This window comes from Nomia melanderi, chromosome 10 (genome assembly GCF_051020985.1).
Source record: "Nomia melanderi isolate GNS246 chromosome 10, iyNomMela1, whole genome shotgun sequence".
In the NCBI taxonomy this organism is placed as follows: Eukaryota; Metazoa; Arthropoda; class Insecta; order Hymenoptera; family Halictidae; genus Nomia; species Nomia melanderi.
The window spans coordinates 7,569,610-7,592,900 of record NC_135008.1 but is presented as its reverse complement, the minus strand read 5'-3'; the positions used below and the strand labels follow the sequence as shown (position 1 = coordinate 7,592,900).

The window sequence follows — 23,291 nt, the reverse complement described above, 5'->3', positions numbered from 1 at the left end:
TCTCTCTCTCTCTTTTTTGTGTAATTTTTCAGCTTTTTCTAATCTCGTCTCTTTTTCTGTTCTCATCGTGGCCGTGCTCCGTTGCGGAAAGGCTCCGGGAGGAAATCGGGCGTCCTCGCCGTGAGATTACGTTTCCGCGGGATAGATAACGATCGATACAAGCGACAATCGAAAATAGTTTTGCACGAAGAAGCCGCGTCTATGAGTTTATAAAATTCTTTTTTTTCTGCAAGACAATAAAACCGCTGCCCCCGTGTGTTTCGGTATAATCAAGGAAGACATTGTGATTGTTCGTTCTTTAATATATATATATATATATATTTATATAATATATATGTATATAGATCCCCCCACTCCTTCCCCCTCCCCCCGAAATTCACCCTTTTTCTCCGCTTGTTTCTCCTCGGTTACGTATATTACATGATTACCGTTCTCCCGTTTCGTTCTCGTGTATCCGTTTTTTTTTCTCTCTCTCTCTCTCTCTCTCCCTCTCATTCTCTTGATTTTCCTCCGTTCTCCCTTTTCCTCCGCTTTTTATTTTCTTTTTTAATTATCCTAAAGCAATTGACTTTTATTAAGGAATGATTTTGTGCATCACGCTGAGTATGCACAGCAACGCAGGCAGGGCCCAACCCTGCGTGATATTCAGTGCCGAGGACACGACGATCGGTGCCGGTATAATTTGCACTGGAACAGCCGAGAATAATTTTTTTTTTTTTCGGTTAAACCGGAACGTGGCGCACGCTCAACGGGAAATGCGGGAGCGGTGAGGACCGGTCGCCGGGAATGCTGGGGGTGTTTCATGATGTTTGCGGGCACGAGGAATCGAGGGAGATTTTGGGGGAAAATTGTGCGAGGTATTCAGATGATAGGAATGAAAGTAATTTGAGTGAAAGTAACACCAACGACGGAAATGTAGATGCAACGAACAGATTTTTTAGTCATGTGTTAATATGTGTGAATGGCAATGCTGCGGGTTATATTTTTCAGAATCTGCTGAAAATATTCGTGTCACACATTTTTTATATTCCTCACGAATCTATAGTTTTTGTCTTCGAGATCAGTGTACGTGAATGATACTGTAGCAAATAATTTTGAAGATTCTCAAGTATCGAGTAGAATATAGATGCATTTTAATGTTAATGGATTGCGGATCTGTACGCGAAATCGAATGCTTAAACTATCAATATCAACGGTTATGATGTCAAATGCTGATAAATACTAGAAACAGTATATTTTCATTTCGTATATCTCTTCGTATCGAATTGCATCTTGTGCAACTTTGCATTCTCGGATTTTAAATACATAAAAATCCGCAGTCTGTTAATCACTTTCATAACATCACTTTGTGTTCCCCACAGGCTCGTTTTGCGGTAGGTTCTTCTTGTTTATTTTTAAAAGGGCTACTCACGGAAATGCTTTCAACGGATATCTAAGGCAAAAATCGAGCTTTTAATGTTTTTAATCTATTGCTCGCAGCAACGGCGAGACCTCACTTTCCCCGGTTCCAATTTTCGCGGGATATTCTTTGAAAACACGAATGTTTGATGAAACGTCTTTTCTAATTTCCCGTGAATCTCTTTTCACAACAGATAGCGTTAAGGGCGTTCGCCCGAATGAACCCGGCTCAGCTGTACAGCGAGATGATAATGAAACGACTTCTGCCCGGGTGTATATACGCGGACAGCTTTTATGTAAACATTTCGCGCAGCTTTAGATCCCGAAAGTCGCGAATGACAATTGCCCCGGAGCGGTACACTGTCGGCCCGAGGACCATATTTTGATGAAGCTTCGCGAATATGTACCCAGCTCGGATCGCGAATCGCGGAAATCCCGGTTCTAATTGAGAAACTTCTTTTGCAGCATCCCATTGACTCCTAAAAAGGCGCTAATTAGAAAACTCGTGCGTTCCTCGAAGTCACGCGTCAGATCTTTTTTCCACTTTTCTTCCTTTTCACGTTGCTTCGTGCCTTTTCGCGTGTCGCGCCCGGTATCCGCGAGAATTTCGCCAAAACTCATTGTTAACCCATCGAACGCGAAAGTTTTTCGTCGGAAACATTCAACGTCTTCTGATGAGGTGTACTTAAGATTTTTTGAAACTAACGATATGTCGCGCATGAATTAAAGAATCAAGCTATTTTATTTCAATATTTCACGCATCGATGCATTATGCAAGGTTTAACGCCAAATATCAAATATTATAATTTTGCTCTATTAAATCGTGTGAAAATTCAGTGGCGTCTCTCGTGGGCAAAGGGTTAAAAACTTGAAACCTTGATCCTTTGCGGAATAAAAATATTCAAACTTTAGTTCCGCGTGCAACTGCATTTTACATACTCGCGAAACTGGATAGCGAGCCTTCGGGCGAATTTGTATTTTGAGAGAGGATTTTGCGCGCTTTATTATTTTCACGAGTACCTGACCGGTATGAGTGTCATGAATGCGCGACGCCTGTTGTTCAGAATGAACGGACGAAGTAATTAGTAATGTAATAAAAGAGGCATTTGAACAATGACGAGGAATGTGGTGCGTTGTTCGTCAAAATTAATGGGTTGTGAGTCTGAAAAGAGGGATGACAGTGGTACATAGGAGTTCATATAGTGTTCCGTGCTGTTTATAATGAATGTGTTTCGATAAAAGGATCAGTAAAAAAATGGAATGGAATATCATATTACTTTACGAAATAATATGGGAGCAGTAAAATTCTTTTATAAATAACTCTCCGAGAAGATTCAATTTCTACAATAAAATCCTGCAATGTTCGAACTGGACTTTTTTTTCAGATCCCAGATTTTTACATTTCTAAAAATGTTCCATCAGTCTTTACCGAGTCTATAAAGCAAAAGAGATAAAAGAATGCTTCGTATGAGGTACGTTTCATTTATAAAATAACAGTTCATATTTTAGCGCATACAGGTTCGTGCCTGTGCTTCAGAAATTTATAAGAACGTACATTTTTATAGAATAATTGATACGGCTAATAAGGTTCTACAGATGGACCTACTAAATTCTTTAAAGAACTCTTATAATCCTTGACCTCGGTTTCAGTTATTTTCGTTTCTTTTCAGATATCACCAGAGAATTCTCTTGAGAAACGTCCAATGTAGAAGCTGATATACTTTTTACGATATTCCGGCTCATTTTTACGATCCTGAGTAGACTACGAAATCTCTAGTTCCATGGGACCCAGATCGGTATATACACGTGAATATGTAATTCCCGTGCATACATGTACGCGCACTGGTTCCAATTAACTTGTCAATGACTCGTTGCCAAACGGGAAACTTGCGCGTTAAGCTCTTCAAGACTGATGTATACTTTATAATCCATTAGCTCGAAGAAACTTAGAGATCCAAATTATCCGTCACCTCGAACTTCAGATACAGAATGAAAAATGCGTTTCATCGATAATTTGCAAGCTCTGATAACTTCATTTGATACCCTGCCTTTAACTCATTTGCATCACACGAAAGAATGAAGTATGCCATTGTTATTAAAGTTCATTTTATTACATTCGAATGATTAAAGTAGATATAAATATATAGATCATGATATAAGATCATAATAATATGCAGATGAATTAAATTCAAGCTTCTAACTTACAATAACAGGAACAGCAAGAATTTCAAGAGACTGAATGAAAATACAACAGAAACTCAGGGATGAAGCAATTAATCCCCTATGGGATGGAGTTAGTAAGAAGTTATCGAAGAATTAAATAAATAATTACCCGAGACCGTTTCCTTCCTGATGTCAGCGTACTGCTCGTTCACGGGGTAGCTCGGAATGGTTGAATAGCAGCTGATTTCCAAGTACCCATTCTCGCCGGCATGCAACGCGGACACCTCTATCATTAACTTCGCAGTCGCGGACATCAGTTGGTCATTGTGCCTCGTGTACGGATAATGATTCACCAAAGCGATATCTACCTAATAGAACGAACACAATACGCGCTGAATAAGAATATTGAATTCGGCGCGGAAACTATATTTCCACTGTTAATCAAAATGACCGACGGCTGACTTCTACAAAATGGCTGCCTCCAGACCGCGTGTGACTCAATACTCTTCAGTGGATTATTCGTAACGCAAGGAAACCAAAATATAGATATTATTAAAACAAATGATCTTTTCATTATGTGCACTACCAGTGAAGAACGTGGAATCGATAATCGATTTTCCAATATTTCTTATATTATATATTTGGATTTTGCGCACAGATAGTTTTGTCTTTCAATATTTATAGAATAATACAATTACTTGTTTATTGAATTATCGGATCGCTATATTTAGAATCAATAAAAGGAAGGACAGATGAAGAATTTTCAATTATTCATGTTCACTTAGAGGACAGCAACTGACATTTACGGACAGTTATAGGTCCAGTATACTTTTCAAATGTAAGTGTTGAAATTGAAGAAGTGGAATAATGATAAATCGTTGTTTAAATTTACCTCCTCGCCGTTTATGAACCATGTCAACTGAGGAACTGGATGCGCAGCCGACGAGGTACAATTCGCCTCAAGACTTTCGCCAACCACGTACATGCTTTTCTTGAACGTGATCTTCGGGTTTTCAGTCTGTGGTTCTGTACAATTTCAAAACATCCATTTATAAATGTATAATTATGATTATTCTAGTAACACGTGACGGTGGCCTTCACGGGGCTGGCGACAATTTAAACAGATTCTAATTCCAAATTGGTATTCCGATTAATGATCACGCGTTAGAAATATTCGTATAAACTCTCGCCGAACGAAAATTCGATTGAACTTAACTTCTATCGTGAATCCGGCAATTAATTCTCAGCTTTAATCGTCCGATTCGCACAACACTAAACTGTGCTCGGTAAACAATGGATTATAAGCTTCGACAAACGCGCAGTCGTTGACCTTTACGAATAGATTTCATTCATGAAATTTTGATTAAACCAATGCATAATATTTACTGTTTCGCCGAGCACCGACACCTTTATCGTGTCAGTCGAAATGACTGGAAAATAACTCGCGTTCCGAACAACGGGATTGCACGCTGCATATCTTCCCTTAAATTAGGTTAATGAAACTATTCTTTCCCGGGTGAACGTAAACACACACGCTCGATATATATTCATGCGATCGCAGGAATTTAAGCTGACAAACAGTCCGACAGAAGCGTGGTATTTTATCGCGACTTTTTTTCACGTTACAGTCAGAACGATTGCATAATTAATCGATCGGACAACAAAGAAGTGGGCAGGCTTTATTGCTCGACTTTTTCACCGACCGGTTGATAAATCTTAATTGGATAACTGCGCGGTGCGAACGTCGGAATATTAATTCAGTATTTGAACGTCTTTCTGCTCGCGCAATAAGAAGTCATTTTTATCGTTACACGCCGCAATTCGAATGAAAACATACTGAATCATTTACAAACATCTTTGCATTCTTAGTCCGAGAAATCTTTCGACGGTTGGTGAGAAGGTGGCCTATTTCATAATATACTTGACAATTAATATTCATAGCGATATATGACGACTGTTCATCATTTTGAAAGCTTATCCAACAGTCATCGTGTTACAGACAAGCTACAGTAGAATGTACACAGTCCACGAAGTCCAGTCTGGACTAGCCCACTCGAGACCAATTACACTCCAGGTGACTAATACAACACGTAACCGAAAAGACCAAACACTCACCGTGCATGTAACAATTATTTTCTACTTTCAGTAAAGGACTAGCCACAAAGATCAGATCCTCTCGTGAATAAACTAAAAATTAAAGGTATCCAAAAATGAAAACTAGCGCTGGTTTCAGGATAAAATACCAAGAAATGTCACTCAAAAAACGAATACAAATCAAAATAATGATTCCGAGTGAATTTTGCGTCTTGAGGACCGTCCTCCAGAAGAACCCTGGTCCCAGATGGGCTGGCCTTTACCAGATCCGGACAAGCTTCTCAAGAGTTCGGGACTTTTGAAGGAAAACGGAGCGGCGTGCTACTTACCTATGACTTTCATCGAAACGGGTTCGGATGCCGCGGTATAAATAGGAGTCGACGTCGAGACCTGACAGGAATACGAACCAGACGCCTTGAAGCGAACGTCCGTTAGTTTGATTGTCGTGCCATTTTCCAAGTACTGTAAACAAATAGCGCACCGTTTCAGACGTCGATTGTGTTTAAAGCCGGGTCGTTACCTAACGCCCCTTAAACAACCGCGCCGGCACGCCGCGTACTCTTTCAGAACCGTACCGCCATTGTTCCCCGGGGCTTTATTATTGCCTCCCACATGGCAAAGCGCACTCAAGGGAGGCGTATCGATCCGTCAAAAATGGATCGAACGGATGGCCCGATCGCGTAGGTGTTAGAGGATAGCTGTCCAAGCCTTCTTCAGCTGATCGCGGTAGGTGGGGCTCAAGCGTTACGGTCTCTTCCGACCGATCGCTAGATAGAACTCGGTTCAGTACGTACTTGAGATTCTCAATCGCTTTATTAGGTTACCGGGCAAGTGATTCGCCGATTCTCACTCGAAGCGTTCGACCTGGTGTTATATTAACGCTAGAACTACCGAGCACTCAACCCCTGGCTTCAGAATATTGTGTCAGACTTGTGACGGAGGTTTCAAGTACTGTTTAACAAATGTAAATGGCATTCCTTTGAGTTCTAATGGAATATTATCTTTCTTGTTACTGATTCGTATGGCTTAGAGTAAGTTAGATATAGAAAGAGTATGGAATTTGTTGCTTTCCTAATTGAATCGTAGGGCGAGGGGTTAAATTGACTTTTTAGAATTTCTTTATGGATACTTTAACAGTGTGTTTATTAAGATTCTGAGTGCTTTATATTTCAGTTTGCGTGTTACTGTATCGTATGCTTCAATAACTTTTCGAAAGAGTATGGATACATTTTCAGTAATTGTGAGAGAAATCAGGAATGAGTCATTTTGAATCATCTGGTAGTTCTAGTGTTAATTGCAGGAAGACCAGACGTCTTGTCTACGGAGATAAGCGATTATTTCTGAAGATTTGGTTTCTTTTGCTAGTGTTAGATTATTTATTGAGTTGTTTAGTGAAGGGACTCGGAAGACTATTTCCGTACACAGGGGATACTAACAGCCCCTTGCTGCACCTTTTCCTGCGCAGCACTATGTACACTAAGTATTAGCGGTGTTTACGCTTAATTACCGAGATATTTGACTTCGCGAGTTCGAAAGACGAATCGCTTTTTATAAATTTTTTGAAACGAAAATAACGAGAATATCAAACCTTGCACATGGATTTATTAACGTTCATAGAAAAATACGATAAATATTGGTTATATAATTCCATTGTATACGAAAGTCCACTGTTGCGAGCTACGGTGACGAATAACCGCCATAAAAAGGTTACGCACGGACGGAGAATGAAAGTTCGAAACGTGAGCTATACGCGTTTTTTTTTTGTTCTAGAGTGCACCGCTATTATTCCAACTAAAATAAAATGGACAATCAAAAAATTGTGTGAGTGGCGGCCATTGAAACGAAAAACTTGATAATTCCATAGCTTCATAAATCTTCCTCTTGGTAAATTAACAAAAATAACATACACGTTATTCTAGCCTACACGGTGCAAGGTGTTCACGTGCAAGTTTCATGAAAGATCGATGCTACTAATCGTTTCGAAGAAATCACGGTCGTTGCTTTAAAAAATGCAGCATGTAGAGGAGAGACTGAAGTTTTCACTTAGGCTTAACGACACTCGCATGCCACCAGCGCAAATACCTTTCAACGTCATAGAAACTTCGAATTTTCACGAAATCTTCAAGGAACAACCACATAAATCTTCAAAGATTAAGACAATGCAAACTTTGACTCGCGGCAAGGGTAGCAATGCAGTTTCTCTGCACTCTCCAAAATGTTCACTTTGCATTGCGACATTGACGTCGTCTTGCTGAAATTAACCGTGCAACGTTTATCTGCGAAAATGATCGAGAAAAGGGCAGTAATAGAGTATCGAACGTTCCAAACTAAAATTGTTAAAGAAAGGATATTTCGAAATGCGTCACTGTAAATACAGTATCTTGTTCCTCTGCCCTCCACCGATTCCTAAATAGAAGATGGAGGCCGGGTGGGAACGCACCCTTAAGCTCGCAAAAATAGAAATATTCATCCGGCGGAAATAGGATGTGTCACGAACCACGTGCCCGTTTTTATTATTAACATTGCATGTTACGGCGCACGTGCTCGTCCAGTCAACTCCCCGTCCCAACAGTGTGTCCCGTTGTTATGCCCGGACTACGTCTGTGTCACTCGCAATCCCAATTTTCCTGGTGAAACTCGTTCCCGTCCTCTGCGAGGTATCCTTCTAGTAACTCCAGATTGCTTAGTCTCTTTAATGGAAATCGATGTACTTATCTGATTCCTTATTAGGGGATGTACAGAGTATCTATAAATTCTTCCCTTGACTCATCCGAATCTTACCGTAGAAAGCACGCTGATTTCCGGGGATCCGATAAAATGGAAGCAACACGTCCGCAGGAACGCTTTGCATTACAAGATTAACGTGGTCACCGATGACTAATTTTACTTGAAAACAATTGCAAGAAGAAAACTGATGTATCAAAATATTTAGTTACATAGATACCGTCAATTACTAGCAACCTGGCACTCGTGACGTCATAGGGGCGGAGAGAGTCGCTCCAAGAAATCCAATAGCGGTGGGCGTGAGAGCCTTAGCCAATCAGGCGTGCACCTTCGAATCTGAACACTTAGACGAGAGTGCCAGATTCGCTGCAACGAACTATAGCTAAATAATAGTGTACCTTAAGAGCTATGATAGCAAATCATTGTTAATTAATTCTAATGCGTTTGTTATGGTACGATAAGTGATCTTATACGAAACGCTATAAATTCTCGTGGCGGCCAACGCGTTAAACGGGCACGTTCAGCTTTTCGTTTTGTATTCTGCTTGTGAGATGTACCTCCAAAGTAGTCTGTATTCTTGTGTCATTAACACTAGACCTACCGAGCAGTTAAAACTTTAATCTGAAGTGCTAATTTTAATTTGCGTATCGCCTAATCGACTGCTCTAATTTCTGACAGAAGCATGTACGCGGAAAGAATAAATAATTACGATCGAAGAAATCGGTGAAATAAGTCATTTACACGCATTCAATGGTTCCACCGTTAAAATGCATAGTCTCCGGACGGCGCAACAAATCACCCGAAAGTTTCAAGATAACAACAATAACCGAGTTTTAACCGCGTGGCAATCGGTAAACACAACGTCGGGCGAACGGACGATAATTGAAATAACAGTCACGTAAATGGCGGGGCGCGGTTTAATTGCTGTCGAAACGCCCGACAATTTTAATGAGTAGATCGCAGATTTTACGCGCGTATAATGAACCCGAATCCGCAGGAAGCGGGAGAAATGGGTGCAGTAAAAATATTTTACAATACATGCGACTGTGCGCGCAATTTTATCGCGACCTGTGTGCACGAAGTCGAGCTTCGCGAAATCACGAGAAGCAGCGCGGACCAATGCATTGGAAAAGGAAAACGGTGCGGCGAGGCATACATAATATTACTTATCCGATAAGGGATCGGGCGTGACGTGACGAATTGCGATCGCGGATCCGTTTCGGTCGGCCATGTTTCCGAAACAACCGGGGAACAGAGAGATCTCGCCGCGCAACCGCGACGTCAAAACAAATTTAATATTGCCGTGTAGGTACGCGTCACGGAGCATACATTGCGCGACATAATATTAGATAAGAACACGGTTTAACGCGCGAGGGTAATATAAAGGGAACTCCGCTTTGCAATATCCGCTCGGTGAACCGTAACGCAAACTGAACGTACGAGATCGCAATTTCTGGTAGTAGAAGGCAAAGCCAATGCCGCGGCATTATGAAGTAAGATTGGACAACGCAGAGGAAACAGCCAGTTGTTTATCGTTGCCGGGGATACCAAATTTATTTTACAACCCCGGAACGCGTGGAACTTACATTGGATCGTGGCGAACGGGACGGGAGAGAGATTACGGCGGGAAAAGGAAGAATAACAGCGTTGACTGTAATTATTATATCAAACGCCTGAGAGGGTATTGTGAATAATACAAGATTCAAAGATCATGCGTGGAAATTTGTTACCGAAGAATATAGAACGAGCAATGAAATTGAAATAATCAAAATTGCATTAATGAACTATACCAGAGGGGAGAAACAATTATCGAAAGAAAATTATATTTGCCGATTTCGCAAGGCGAAGTGGAAATTTCGAGAAATGTAGTAATCAAAGTTGCAATATTAAACTTTACATGGTGGACGAATAATTATCGAATAACCTTTGTCAAGCGAAAGAAGATAATTCTATTTATCGATCTCATCTGCCGCAGTGAGAATTTGAAGAAGTTTGAATAAGGATTGGGATTGTACCTGCTGGACAAATAATTATTAGATAAAAACGTTTGTCAAGCGGAAGAGGATAACTCTATTTATCGATTTTACCTACTGGAGTAAGAATTCAACACTAGAACGTTCCAGTTTCCTTATTTCGCAATTACGGATGTCTTCAGAGTGTCAAAAATACGAAATGGTTCTAAAAATAAATAGTTCCGCTTGAATACTATAATGAACACATGACTGTCATAAAAATTACATATTAATCATATCAAGCGCTCGGTAGTTCTAGTATTAAAGAAGATTAAACAGCTGAAACTGAAATAATCGAAGCTGCAACATTAATCCTTAGCACTCCAGATGGTTTTCTAACCTGTCAGCAACTCCAGCCGATCTGTATAGTACCCCTACCGAAAATGAACAATATTATAACATTTCTTAGATCCTTTATTTTCCTTCTCAGTACAACATTTGGATATGCAGAAAATCTAATAATCTTAGGGTAGTTTCTTGCAGATTCATTAAAATATTTAATATTATAACCGGTGCAATATTGGAGTCTACAAAGTGCAAAGAGTTAAACTGTACGAACCGGGCAAATGATTATCGAACGTTCGCCGAGCGGAAAAAGATAATTTTATTCACTGTTGACAGGTCGAACTAGCTGGCACTCGAGTCGCCCGCTGCCGAACCGTGACGTTCACCCGGCCGTATTATCGTCGCCGGACATATGTGTCACGGGGAACAGAATAAACAGAACAGACACGTTTAGCGGACGATAAAGTGTATGCGTCACTTTTTCTAGGTTACTCTTGACGTTCGGGGCGCAACGCGGGTTGTAGCGCAAGGTAAATCGCGCGATACACGGAACCCGCGAAATGCTATTTCTACTCGCAACTCGATACACCGCGTTCCCAGTGCTCCCGTTTTTCTCCCGCGCCGTTGTAGAACGAGCGTGTACACGAAATAATGGAGGAACGCGCGGACAACGCCCGTGCGTCGATGGAAATTACAAGAATGAATCAACCCCCGCGCTATTCCGATTAACTCGTCGATCAACGCGTTGACTGCCACGAGGAATTGCAGTGTTTCATGTATCACTTACGCTTTGGTGGCAAGGATACAAAGGAACAATTGCCAATTATTTGGTACCGCGTTTCTTAGATTGGACCGTTATCTAGTTATTCGCGCCATTGAATATCTGTATTCGACGTCGGTTATCTTACGAATCGTAATTGTTTTCAAGTAATTGCAAGTTCCGCTCGTCGATGACCACCGTGGCAGTCGACGTGTTCACGCGTTGAAACTGGGTCGCGGAAACTTATGGACATTCGGGTTTTCAAGTCGTCGTCACTGTTTCGAAGTTTTCGTTACATTGAAATCTACTTTCATTATTAACCTTTTGCACTGGATAAGTGACTCTCGGCCGTCGCTCGATTTGATACAGCGAAATTATAAAGTTTAATATTGATGTTAATTAATATTGAACTCCGGGTAATGTGTCGATATATGAAATACAGATAGTTCGGTCCCTTAATTTGTGTGTGAATTATCGCTAAGCTATAATCTGAAAATGTTGAATATTTCTAGTGAAACATTGTCGAGTGCAACAGATAAACCCTTAACAAGCGAAACAGACTGCCATTGTCCTCATTAGACGATAGAACCTGTTTGGTTGGGAATAAATTCCAAAATGTTACCAGTAATAAAGAAATTTGAAATGCGTGAGAATTTACGTCGACAGTTAAATAAGTTTATTTTCATCGTTAATCGTGTCAATAAAAAATGGTACGGAAACATCGTTGAGCTTCGCTGAAGTTATTAGTTTATTCTAGCGAGGTGCGCTTGTAATTCCATGTAGTCTGTAGTCTAATTACAAAGTTCCGGAAGGACATTACGAAAAGCGTTACAGCCCGTGAAGTACGGCTGGAGTGCTAAGTAGAAAAGACGCGATATAGTCCGACATCGCCGTTAATGGTACACACATGTAGAACGGGTGAGCGAGTAAACTGTCAAGTAGAACAAGTGCGTAAGCCGTTAAGCGAGGAGAATGGGTCGATGATTTGGCTGACCAGTAGAATGACCGTGTAATCGATCAGACGTCTCGATACGATACCTGTTTTCGCGTGAGAATAAAGTCTGTTGTCGATCGGATAATGGACAATCCCTTCACGAGTTGAATCACGTCGTTCAGACTTTTCACTGTTGCCTGTAAAACCTTCAATATTATCCAAGTTCAATTTAAATAACTGGAACTGAATACAAATACTTATTCATAATTGTAACATTCTGAACAAAGTCTCTTTCCTACTACTTCGAAATTGTTCAATACTTATATTCGTAGACACCCTTTGCACTCCAGAAATTTGTCACCAGAAATATTTATTTTTATGAGATATAGATGACGTTTTTTTAAACTAACTTAACGAGGAATCTATTCACAAAATAAGGGGAACAGTGGTATTTTATTCCCACAGTTCACGTATCGACAGATTACTCAAGACTTAATGTTAAATACGGAAGTTTACAATTTTGATGCACCAATCGAGTGGTGACTGAGGCACCTTTGGAGTGCAAAGGGTTAAAGAATAGAAACACGTTTGGTTATTCAAATAGTCAACAAGAAATAGGATTTTCTTTATGCCTGACTGTTAGTTCTCAGCTATTAAAAAGAGGGTGAAAAACGGTAAAACTTTCTCGTCTTTTGTGTTACATCGCGCACTTGTCGTTCACGAGAGAAGTGGGCAAGATAGTAACCGCTCGAACACCCTGTATAAAAGCGAGACCCTAGACCGGCGGGATACAAGCGTGACTGGCCGGACAATCAAGCTGAACCGATTCCGCGATGGATAAGTAAACCGGGACGGAAGATGACAGGATAGGTAAAATGAAGGGTAATTAGTCACAGCAATACCCTGTTCCGTTGACCGTAGAGACGGGCAAAACGTGACAGCGACCGATCAGATAAGCAGAAGGGAACAGCGACGAGTAGCACTCCGAGTGCAACGGAATGGTGTATATTTAGCTAAATGGAATGAGATCTCAATCAAGTGAAGCACGGCAATGACTGGCGACCGCGATTACACGGATCAGCGGAACGAGTGGAAAGAACCGAGGGTACTTACAACTGCAGCGGGTATCTGGCAGCCAGGCAAGTGACTTTATATTTTTATGAAGCCGTTCGATTCTTTACGACCGTCCCACCAGATAACTTGCAAGGGAAGTTATCGAACCCGGAAATTCGGAAAATTGTAAAACTTTGTGTGCAAGAAGAGTGAGTGGAGGCAATTTTTATTTCATGCCGAATTTCACTTTTAATGGGTGACACCACCCCTTGAAAGAAATGCGAATTCTTCTTTCTCACAGATTATCTCGATTGCAAAATAAAATTTTATAGACGCGAAAGAACGATGTAGTTTTTCTTTAAACTTTTCTCGCTGTCTTTTATCGTTCTCAAGATAATCCACGGGAAAGTGAAATTCGGTACGACAAAAATTACAATGCATCGGGTTTGACTTACTCTATTTAGATAAAGTTTTATAAGTTTCTGAATTTCCGGGTTCGATAACTTTCCTTGTTAATTTAGAATTTCTGCGTGATGCATACTTAGTGAACCAAATGATTTAATAGTAGCTGGGTCTAGTAACAACTATATGAGTCGCAATGATGAATTCTTTGTTTTCTTAGCGAAATTACCGAGGTAAGTGATTTGATAGCTGAATTGATTTAAAATCTTGACGAACCTTAGAGTTTCTGCAGAGAAATGAAAAGAATCGATTTGACTTCTTGATGATTCTTGTGGTAAGAAGAAGGGGTTAAGGAGAATATTAGATCGTATTTTTAATTGAATTAATATATGAGTGATAAAAGACGGCTTTTTACGAGGAAAGATTTATGTGGGACAAAGTTACCGGGTTAAAAGCGACGCCGCTTCACAAATGAAACGTTTAAACACACGGCATCCGTTCGGTAGATCGAACTTTAAAGGAGGCAACCAGCAATTTGCTCGGATCGTACGAATTCCAGGGGCACGAACGATTATCGAACTTTTCTGAAATATTAATTTCGTCACGAGTCCAATTTCTGCGATTCCGCTGAGAACGAGGAGCGACAGCCACGATTTTTCAAGCTTTTCATCCACTTAAGGGCACTTTGAAAGCTATTACGAAAGATCAAGCCGAAATTCACGCGGCAGTATATTACATTGATCCTCGAAACGAAGTACAGCCAAAAAGAGTTCAACGGAATCGTAAGTAGAATTCATTAAAACGGAAACAAATTGTCTGTGCGCATCGTTCGTTACCAACTTTCGCGTGAACTGTGTCAATTTAACGACTCGAACTTCCGGAATTATTTCGGAATATTTGTAAACATTTATAACACGAAGCGCCGTCGAGACCCGAATTCCCAAAATTGGTTCGAAACGAAACTGTTCTCGCGAGTAGGCACTCGTCGATCGTCATAAACGGTAACGAACAGCCAAACTTCTCGCCATTAACACATTGAATGCCTGGGGGTCACCTGTGACCTCCAACCAAATCGAATCGCTATAGTTCATTCGATTAAACGACGATTATGTGAAAACATTTCTATATTATAAATAATTCTACCTAATGCGATGGCGTTCAGCTACACGAACGTGCCACAATAATAATGCAATTCAATCGAACGTTTCAATATCGTATTTTTTCCGTTCCGTGTATTTTGTTCTATGAAATCGTGCCATTCAACATGTTAAAAGCTTCGAACACGAGGCTCGAAATCGCCGACAGAGTGAATTCGAATGTTACAATCGATATATACGCCGGGGCTTTATATTATTGGGAAAGAATGAAAAACGAAATTGAGTGGCGCGGATAATGCGATGCACGCGCGCAACGAGTCACGTAGACGAATGAACTTCGGGTGTATAACACATTTTCAACACGTCGTAAAAACTTCCAGAGCCGCGATATGAAGCACGAATACGCGGAAACGCCACGTAATTCAGCCACGCGACAATCTATGGCGGAATCGTTGAACGACCACGGATCGATGAATCGCTTTTTCGTGCGGAACGTTCATAACCAACGAAATAGTGCGTTCCGAAACCTTATCGTTCAACGTCCGCCCGTTATTATCACAGTATTAATCCCGACCTTCTACGTTAAAGACAAAGTCGCGAAACTCGGATCAAACCGATCCATCTTGGTCTAACGAGAAACGGATTCGTTCGTGTCAAACGGTGTTCCCTTCGGAAACGAAACATCGCACGAAAGATTTCTACAATTTTTCGACGATTCGTTTCCGTCCAAAGAAACACCGATTCACTCATTTCGAGGGGAATTCCCTTGGGAAACAGAGCCTGGAACGAAGGGTTTTTCACCTTTTCAAATCGCCTTTGCTTTACTCTCGATTCGGCAGTTCCGTCGGTTTCACTGTAACTTTTCCTGCCGCCTAGTAAATCATCCATTTTTTCGCCGCCGCATGAAAATTCGAAACCTTTTCTCCCTCGTAACGAACAATCCCGGATTTCCGTGGGCCGGGGTGACTTTTATTTTCGGTGCGAAACTCGCGCGGCGGTGTTCGATCGTTGTAACGCATTTCGGCCGAAAAAAGCGCGACGAAGGCGGCGCGCGGCGATCGTTTGAAAGGCGTGATAATTAAAACAGAACCGGCCCGATTGTGCGCGTTAATTGCGCGCGGGACTCACCTGCATGTTCGCGCCGTCCACCCGCCATTCGACGAACGGCGGATTTCTGTCCTTTATGTATTGCAGTATCTTCTTGTCGTCTTTCATGAATTCCACTTTGTGCAAGTAATCATCATGTACGCTGTGGTTGCAATGGAGAGTGGCCTCGCTGCCATGCGTCACGTACGACGGCGCTATCAATTGCACGTGCACCGTGGAAGTTGCATCTGGAAGTCACCGATAATAATATCCTGTTAAAGAACTTCGTTTCCTGAATTCTCGATGGATTGCCGCGGGTCACGGTGGGTTGGAATCGTCGAACACTAGACGTTTGACAGAAAAATAATCTTTGCATCTTGGTTTCTGTACTGTTGTACTGCTTTTATTATTTTCTTATTATTGCAAACTATAATGTGCCAGAAAACTAATTTTTTGTTTCTATACTGTTGCACTGCGCTTGTAATTTTATTCTTACTAAAAACGATAATTTAATAAATTATTTTCTGTTTCTGTACCGTGTACTATGCTTCTACTGTACCCAATCTAACTATTGATAAGATGATCTAACAATTTCTCTTTGCAGAACAATAACAGTAAAATTATAGTAAATGTGTCTGTACTATTACAGAATAACCGTACAGAAAGAAAAGATTGTTTGTCCATCAATTGCTTTGTTTCTTACGATTTCGACCCACTGTGTTACCCCTATATTTTCTGCGCGACTTTAATCGTGTCTTTTCGGTTTCAGTATCTACGCAGCGCAACGTGGCGCGCGAGATAATCTTCATCGATGCACCTCGTGCTCCATGTTCCATTCAAATAGGTAAATCGCTTGTTACTTTACAAGCTATTGTTCCGAATTGTGGAAAAAGCAGCAGTGTTTTTGCAAAGGAATAACAGATCGCGAAACAGACCCGCAAAATTTCGCACCGGATTATGCTGTTGCGCCCCGAATATTAAGCGAACAAACGGAAACTCGCGATCGACTGTCACCGCGGGTAACATTGTTAACCGACCAACCAACCAACGGAATAGTAATATCCCACGGACACCGATTCGTTCGCGCTGACATTGAAAATATCGAGAATATACAATGAATATCAGATAATTGCGACATCGCCATCCCTACCACATCCCCATTTTTAACATACCATCGCGCTCGACGACAGGTCGCGGTTGAAAGGTGTAACATGATCCGACTATTGTCGAACTCGACGATTTCAATGTCCCTTTCTTCTCTATTCGCACTCCTTTTCTATATCGGAAACATGAATCGCTTATTATACAAGCAATTATGATCGTAATTCTATCGTACTTGTTGTCATTTTAATCAGAAAAACAAGAAACACGATGGCGAAAGTTTCATTCATCAAAAATCAAGAATGAAACAGTTCGATTTTCGAGTTAAAGGTCTCAAGCTCATCGCGAGCCTTCAATGTACCGAACGTTTCGACTTTGTCTTTCTCTTTCCTTCATCCGCGCTGTCCTTTTCTACGTTCGCCATGCTAGAATCTTTGTTTCTTGGTACGGATTCGATTCTACCTCTTCATAATTGCAACCTTCCGGTCCCGTTAAGTGCTGCAGTTATCCAATGTTCATTGTACCCGTTATCGTCCCGCGAAGGACGCGCGACGCGAGAAGACAATGAAGCGCCGGAATTGAATTCCAGCCGAATCAACAGGATTCGCACTCTTTTACTTCGACCCTGCATTTTAATTTCGATTCGCGTGCTCGCCAGGAGTTCCGCGACGGTTCTCGTTCCGCGAAAACACGGACGCGAGAATATAAAAAAAGGAAATTTTCCACGGGGAACGAAATCTGGATGAAACGCGGCGAAAAGTTGGTGAAAAATGAATGAGCTCCGTGCCGGGAATACGGGATTCGTCGATAACAGAGGGGGGGAAAAATAAGAGGGTTGCAGTTAATTGGTTCATTAATCGGCGCTGTGTAAAACGAAAATAATAACCGTTTTTCACCGGTTCCACGTAAATGGCATTCCCCTAATTACGAACGGACGGGACGACGGTCCGCGGTGTTTGACGACGACGATTAGCCTGTTGAAATATCGTCGACGGATAAGCGCGAAAGTTGCTGCGAAGCAATAAATTACTTCGCCATTTATGTAACGCCGCCGCCTATAAAATTGTTAATTAATTCATCCGCCGAGATAAGCTCCGTCTGTTGACGCGGGGAGGACGTAAACATCATTAAATGTAGTGGGCCCCGTGTTCACTTTAATGCGAATAACCAATGAATCAACTAATCGAGACACTTGAACGGAGCGCACGCAGATTATATCCGCGAGCTGTTTTATCCGCGTGCACTCGTGTACGCGCTCGCGCACGTTTCATCCGGTTAAACTTAATTCGGTGAATAATTTTGCTTTGATTGCGCCGTATTGTCCGCGGCACACCGTTCGCCGATCTGACTTTTAAATAGATCGTTTCGGGCCAACAGACTTAAGAAAGGAAAACGGAATTTTAATTGGACGCAGTATTGCTGCAGCGGGGTAAGAATAAATCGACCGCGGGCGAACTGAACACGTCGAAAATAAATCAACTGATTGTGTTACAATGTGATTTCACTTGATCGCTGTTTTGATCGCATATTCGGACGTTCCTCAAATCAATCTTCGTCTTCCTAAATGCCTGTAATGCATTTCAGGTATTTTACACGTCGGTCGAATGCTCTACAGTTTGAATATTTTACGAAACATTCGATAAATTAATTAGATAGAAAGCGAGGCGGGGAGAGTACGAGTGAACAGTTGGTGTAAATGTATAATTGTAAGTGGAACGACGGAATCCGTTGCAAGGCAAATACCATGAGCAGATATTAATCATATTAATCGTGTAAAATAAGATCGTCGCCGCGAACGCAAATTGTACATAATAACGGGAGTAATAACGGTGTTTAATTAACCGATCGCGATGCAGCGTGATACGGTGCAACGATATTGTGAAATCGAACACAGGAAACCGAATTAATATACTTCGTCTGCGGTTGCATTACCTCGATGAATTGAACGTTAACTTCGACGGTTTGTTCGGGAAAAGTTCTGAAATGTGAGCCGTTTTAATCTCCATAGACAAATGATTATTTCGCGTTCGACGATTCAAATAAAAGAATTACTACCACAAAGGAATACGAAACGAGATGTTAATAAAAAGTGACGCAGCTGGAGAACGTGAAGCGTGCATATTGTTCCATACAATATATGGATCCCCGTATGAAACGGGAACAAAGGGAGATTTCTTTCCTTCCGAGCCGGGGACGTTCATTATTGCATTATAATTTCAACCGGCGAGGAGCTTTCCGCGTTTTAGGAATGACAAAAATTGTCCGTCCAGAAAGGACATTATATTTAATGTGATAATCGTGTCTTCTTTATTCGTTCCACGTTCCTCAGTCGGTCCGCGCATGGAAACGTTCCGAATTGGGCCGTGCAATCATATCGAGATTAAATGCTCGGCTAGTTCGACTGTAATTATTGAATATACACCGGCACAAACTAGTGCGTTAACGTCTATTAATTCGACGAATTTCTAGACGGGAAACTGGGTCGCCTGGGACGATCAACATTTACGCGTTAGCCTGCCGCGCTCCTCGAGATCCATATTATTTTAGTTAACTGCCACACCTTTGTAATGAATTAATTCGGAACGGAAAGGTCGCCGGAAATTAAATTATTCTGCCACCGCTTCTAGACCGTCTTGTTCCTCGTCGAAACACAATTTGGATCTTCCGTGCATTGATTTTCACCGAACACCGCCCGTTCGTTCGTCTGTTCGGGAAGGAAAAATTAAATACCGTAACTATTGTTGTCGTTGCCTATTGACAACGTTCCTTCGGTAATGAGATTTTCATTTTTCCCTATGTTAACGGGGAACTCACAGTATTATATTTCCTGTCACCTTTCGCTTACGATATTATCGTAATTTGTCAGCGTCAGCGAGCTTCGCGCGAAATCGAAGATAGATAGTGAGGCGGCGTTCAGCCATTGAAGGATTTATGATCGGTTTTCAGCGATCGTGAAAGAGCATGAATCAGACTAGACACAGCTGTCGTCGGGTAATGGCCGGTGACCACGTTGAATCATTCAGTTGTCAGTTGTCAGGCTTTCGCTGGTGCTTATTTGAATGAGACCAGTCGCAATCGGGGCTCGAGGTGTCCTTAAAAATAAGGACATTGATCCTAGAGGTTCTAGCTACAGGTTGAGGAAAGCGAGAGGGTAAAAGGACTACGACAACCGACACGAGACTTGTACTAAAATCTTCGAAGAATTTTCAACCTCTTTACAAAATGTTTGAAGCATTTTTAAAAATCCATAGTTGCTTTTAATTTCAATGTATATAAGAGGAAAAATTAAGTACTGAATGGAATAGAAACGGAATTTTTATTTAACGTTACTGCTTATTGACCCTTTTATTGAAAGAAAACAAACGGTTTCGCGTGTCACATTATTTTCGTGTCGGAGAAAACTTTAGACTAAACCTTCCTACGCTTCAAGCATTTATTACCCTATTGTAATTAGTTGGTTGAAACTTCCCGACGGAACTTCAAACGAAACTTTCCAACTTGTTAGAGGCAACAAAATTCTTCCGTGTTTCCAAAAACTTCCGTGCTCGGCGTGTTCAGCTGTTTTTTTAATCGCGCCGTGTAAATTAGCGTGAAATACGTGAATGAGAATTCGCGAGTGCACTGACTCGCCGACCTTCTGTGGTAATCGATAAAAGGATAAGTTTGGTAATCGATAAAAGGATACTTCCCAGTATACCGGGGCCAGCGAAACGTACAAACAAGAAGAATTTGCCAAAACGACGCAACGGTAAATTTTTCAAACGATTTCTCCTCGTGACGGGAGCAGACGTTTCGAATACCTTTCATGCTTCTGAGGGAAAAGAGTCAGAGAGGCAGTAAAAAGGGGGAGCAAAAACTAATGGCTACACTCTGCCTAGAGAACCCTAAAGCAAAATGTAAAAGTCCGGAAGAATGGAGTAAATACTGGTTAGGTGTGGATAAGAGGGAGTACGCGATGTGCAGACGTAAGTGTGAAGGATTATAGCGTTTAATAGGGGATGTCGTAAAGTTAGAGACAGCACTGTTAAAGCAAAACGAGTACTAAATTGTTACGGGCGGATTAGCTTTCGAGATATCAGCAATACGATACGCAAAAATTCGTTTCGAATTTCACGTGTAGTTTTTACGTATAAAAATAACCGTACACGCAACTTCTACTGTACCTCGTATCATTAATACCAGAGGCAGAAACAAAAATATTCTAAAATTTATTCTCTATCGTCCCATCCAGACGTCTGTAGAAATTCACGAACGATTCGAGTGCATAATATTCATTAATTCTATTAATCACTCAAATAGATACGAAAATGTGAACGGATTCGATCAGCTCTCAATTTTTCCATGTTTAATATCCGCGCGATCCAGCTCGCGAAGGGGAGCTTTCTATTAAATCGGGGATTCCTGGGCTGGAAACTAGGTCGTCTAGGACGATCAACGTTTTCGTGTCAAGACTCCGTGTTAATTCGATTCGGGGCGGACACGGCGATTAACTCGGGCCATGCATGGCCTCTCCAGGTGCGATTCAGAGAACGTTCGAACGACCCCGTCAAAAATACGACGTGAGCTAATGAAACCGTGTACGGAAGAATGGAGAGGTTTCGGTCGGCTGTAACTACTTGTGGCAGTACCCTGTTGCTGGGAGGTGTTACTGTATCGATCACTGGAAGCGCGTGTTACCAACACGCGCGCACGGCGTTCGAGGCTTTCAAGACGTTCCGAAAGCACCCCATGGTGCTCGAGGGGCAACGAAATCGTAGAAAATAAAATTGCCCCGCGCAAGCCGTTGCCCGCTATACACCACGGCCGGGTCGGTTTCCTGTCGCACGGCGGCTGTCCCCTCGATGAACTCGAAGACGGAAAAGCAAGGGGTGAATGAGAGAGAAATCGAGGAAAATGAGACGACGAAAGAAATTCGATATTGGTTGTTTACTTACGTTTCGGCCGACAAAGCGATTTTCGAAAAATAAAATGCACTTAGGTTGATGCGTGTCCATGTGAAAGAATATTAATTTATTAAGACATATATCAACGAAACAAAAGTATATAATAAGTATGAATAAAATGTATTACACTTGTCCGATGGCTATTCGACGTTGTGTACAGAGTGTGAAAATGAAAAACTGTATTTAAGTAAGGTTCTCGCTGAAAGACTCGTAGCATGTAGCGTTGAGAGGTCTTTGAACGGATTACACGTTCCTAAAAAAAAAGAATGCAGTATACATAAACATAAAATAAATTGAACTTAAAATGTACAGTGGAAATTATAGTAACATAGATTTTCGTGATACCGTGATACGCTTAGACGTGTTAAGCATGAAGGATTGGTTAAGGACCGCGAAAAATGTAAATGTCCGATTATACGCGTAAGTCGACTGACTGTCGCGATTAGCACGATGATCTTCTTAATAAGAGTATTTAATGCGTCTCTTAAAAAAAAATGTTCAATCACATTCCTGTCTGTTTGAAGAGTACAATTTTGCAAATAAATTTCTTTCAATCTGTTATTAGGTGTTACGTTGTACATTTCAATGGCCTGTCTTTTCATCTACGTTTTATCAATGAAGCAGCAGTCGTTGCGATGGCTTTCATTCAAATCATGACACACACACACACACATATAAGTTTTACAACGGAACACTTTTATATACAAAAAGGAATAAAACCGGAGCGATAAGCTTATCAAGATTGAAAGTACTCTTCGAGAGAAAGGTTACACTGCGTACAAAGAACGATGACATATAAAACACGAATAGAAAATAATCAGTTATTGCACGTAGTCTGAGAGTAAAATGAACTGGCCGGGTGGGTGTTTACGATTGCGTGCGACTTACATGAAAATAATTGGAAAATATATACGAGTACGATTTTTCCCCAGTGTGCTGGCTGGTGCGACATTGCCATACGGATTCGTCGCGACGTATCTACGTAACTGTTACCGCCTCTACGCTACTTAAATTACAGAAAAAAACGTGCTTCTATTTTGTACAGTGACGTGCCTTTAAACTACACAACTTCGAGCCGAGTCGGCGCTACAACTGACCAAGCTTTTCGATCGTTCCGACCAACTCCCATAGAATATGAAACATAGAGTGGAGGCTCACCTGGTTTCCGGTTTATCGCGCGATCTTCGAAATCGGATTTGCTAATGGGTCTGGCATGAAATAAGCGACACAGAGCCGCGA

General features: G+C 41.4%; 1 protein-coding gene across 2 annotated transcripts; it reads right to left on the bottom strand.

The window, feature by feature from the left end:
* On the bottom strand, positions 1–23,291 carry LOC116429832 (cell adhesion molecule 1). Of its 2 annotated transcripts, XM_076371378.1 has the most exons (6): positions 22,941–23,197; positions 16,051–16,256; positions 5,985–6,117; positions 4,454–4,587; positions 3,731–3,929; positions 1–687 (listed from the first exon to the last, which is right to left on the bottom strand). In XM_076371378.1, the coding sequence occupies exons 1-6, from the start codon at positions 23,008–23,010 to the stop codon at positions 575–577; spliced, it is 855 nt and encodes a 284-aa protein (XP_076227493.1). In that variant the 5' UTR covers positions 23,011–23,197; the 3' UTR covers positions 1–574. The 2 variants fall into 2 exon arrangements, 1 of the variants encoding a protein (XP_076227493.1); XR_004235566.2 differs by lacking the exons at positions 1–687; positions 3,731–3,929; positions 4,454–4,587; positions 5,985–6,117; positions 16,051–16,256 and adding an exon at positions 22,099–22,305 and having other exon boundaries at positions 22,941–23,291.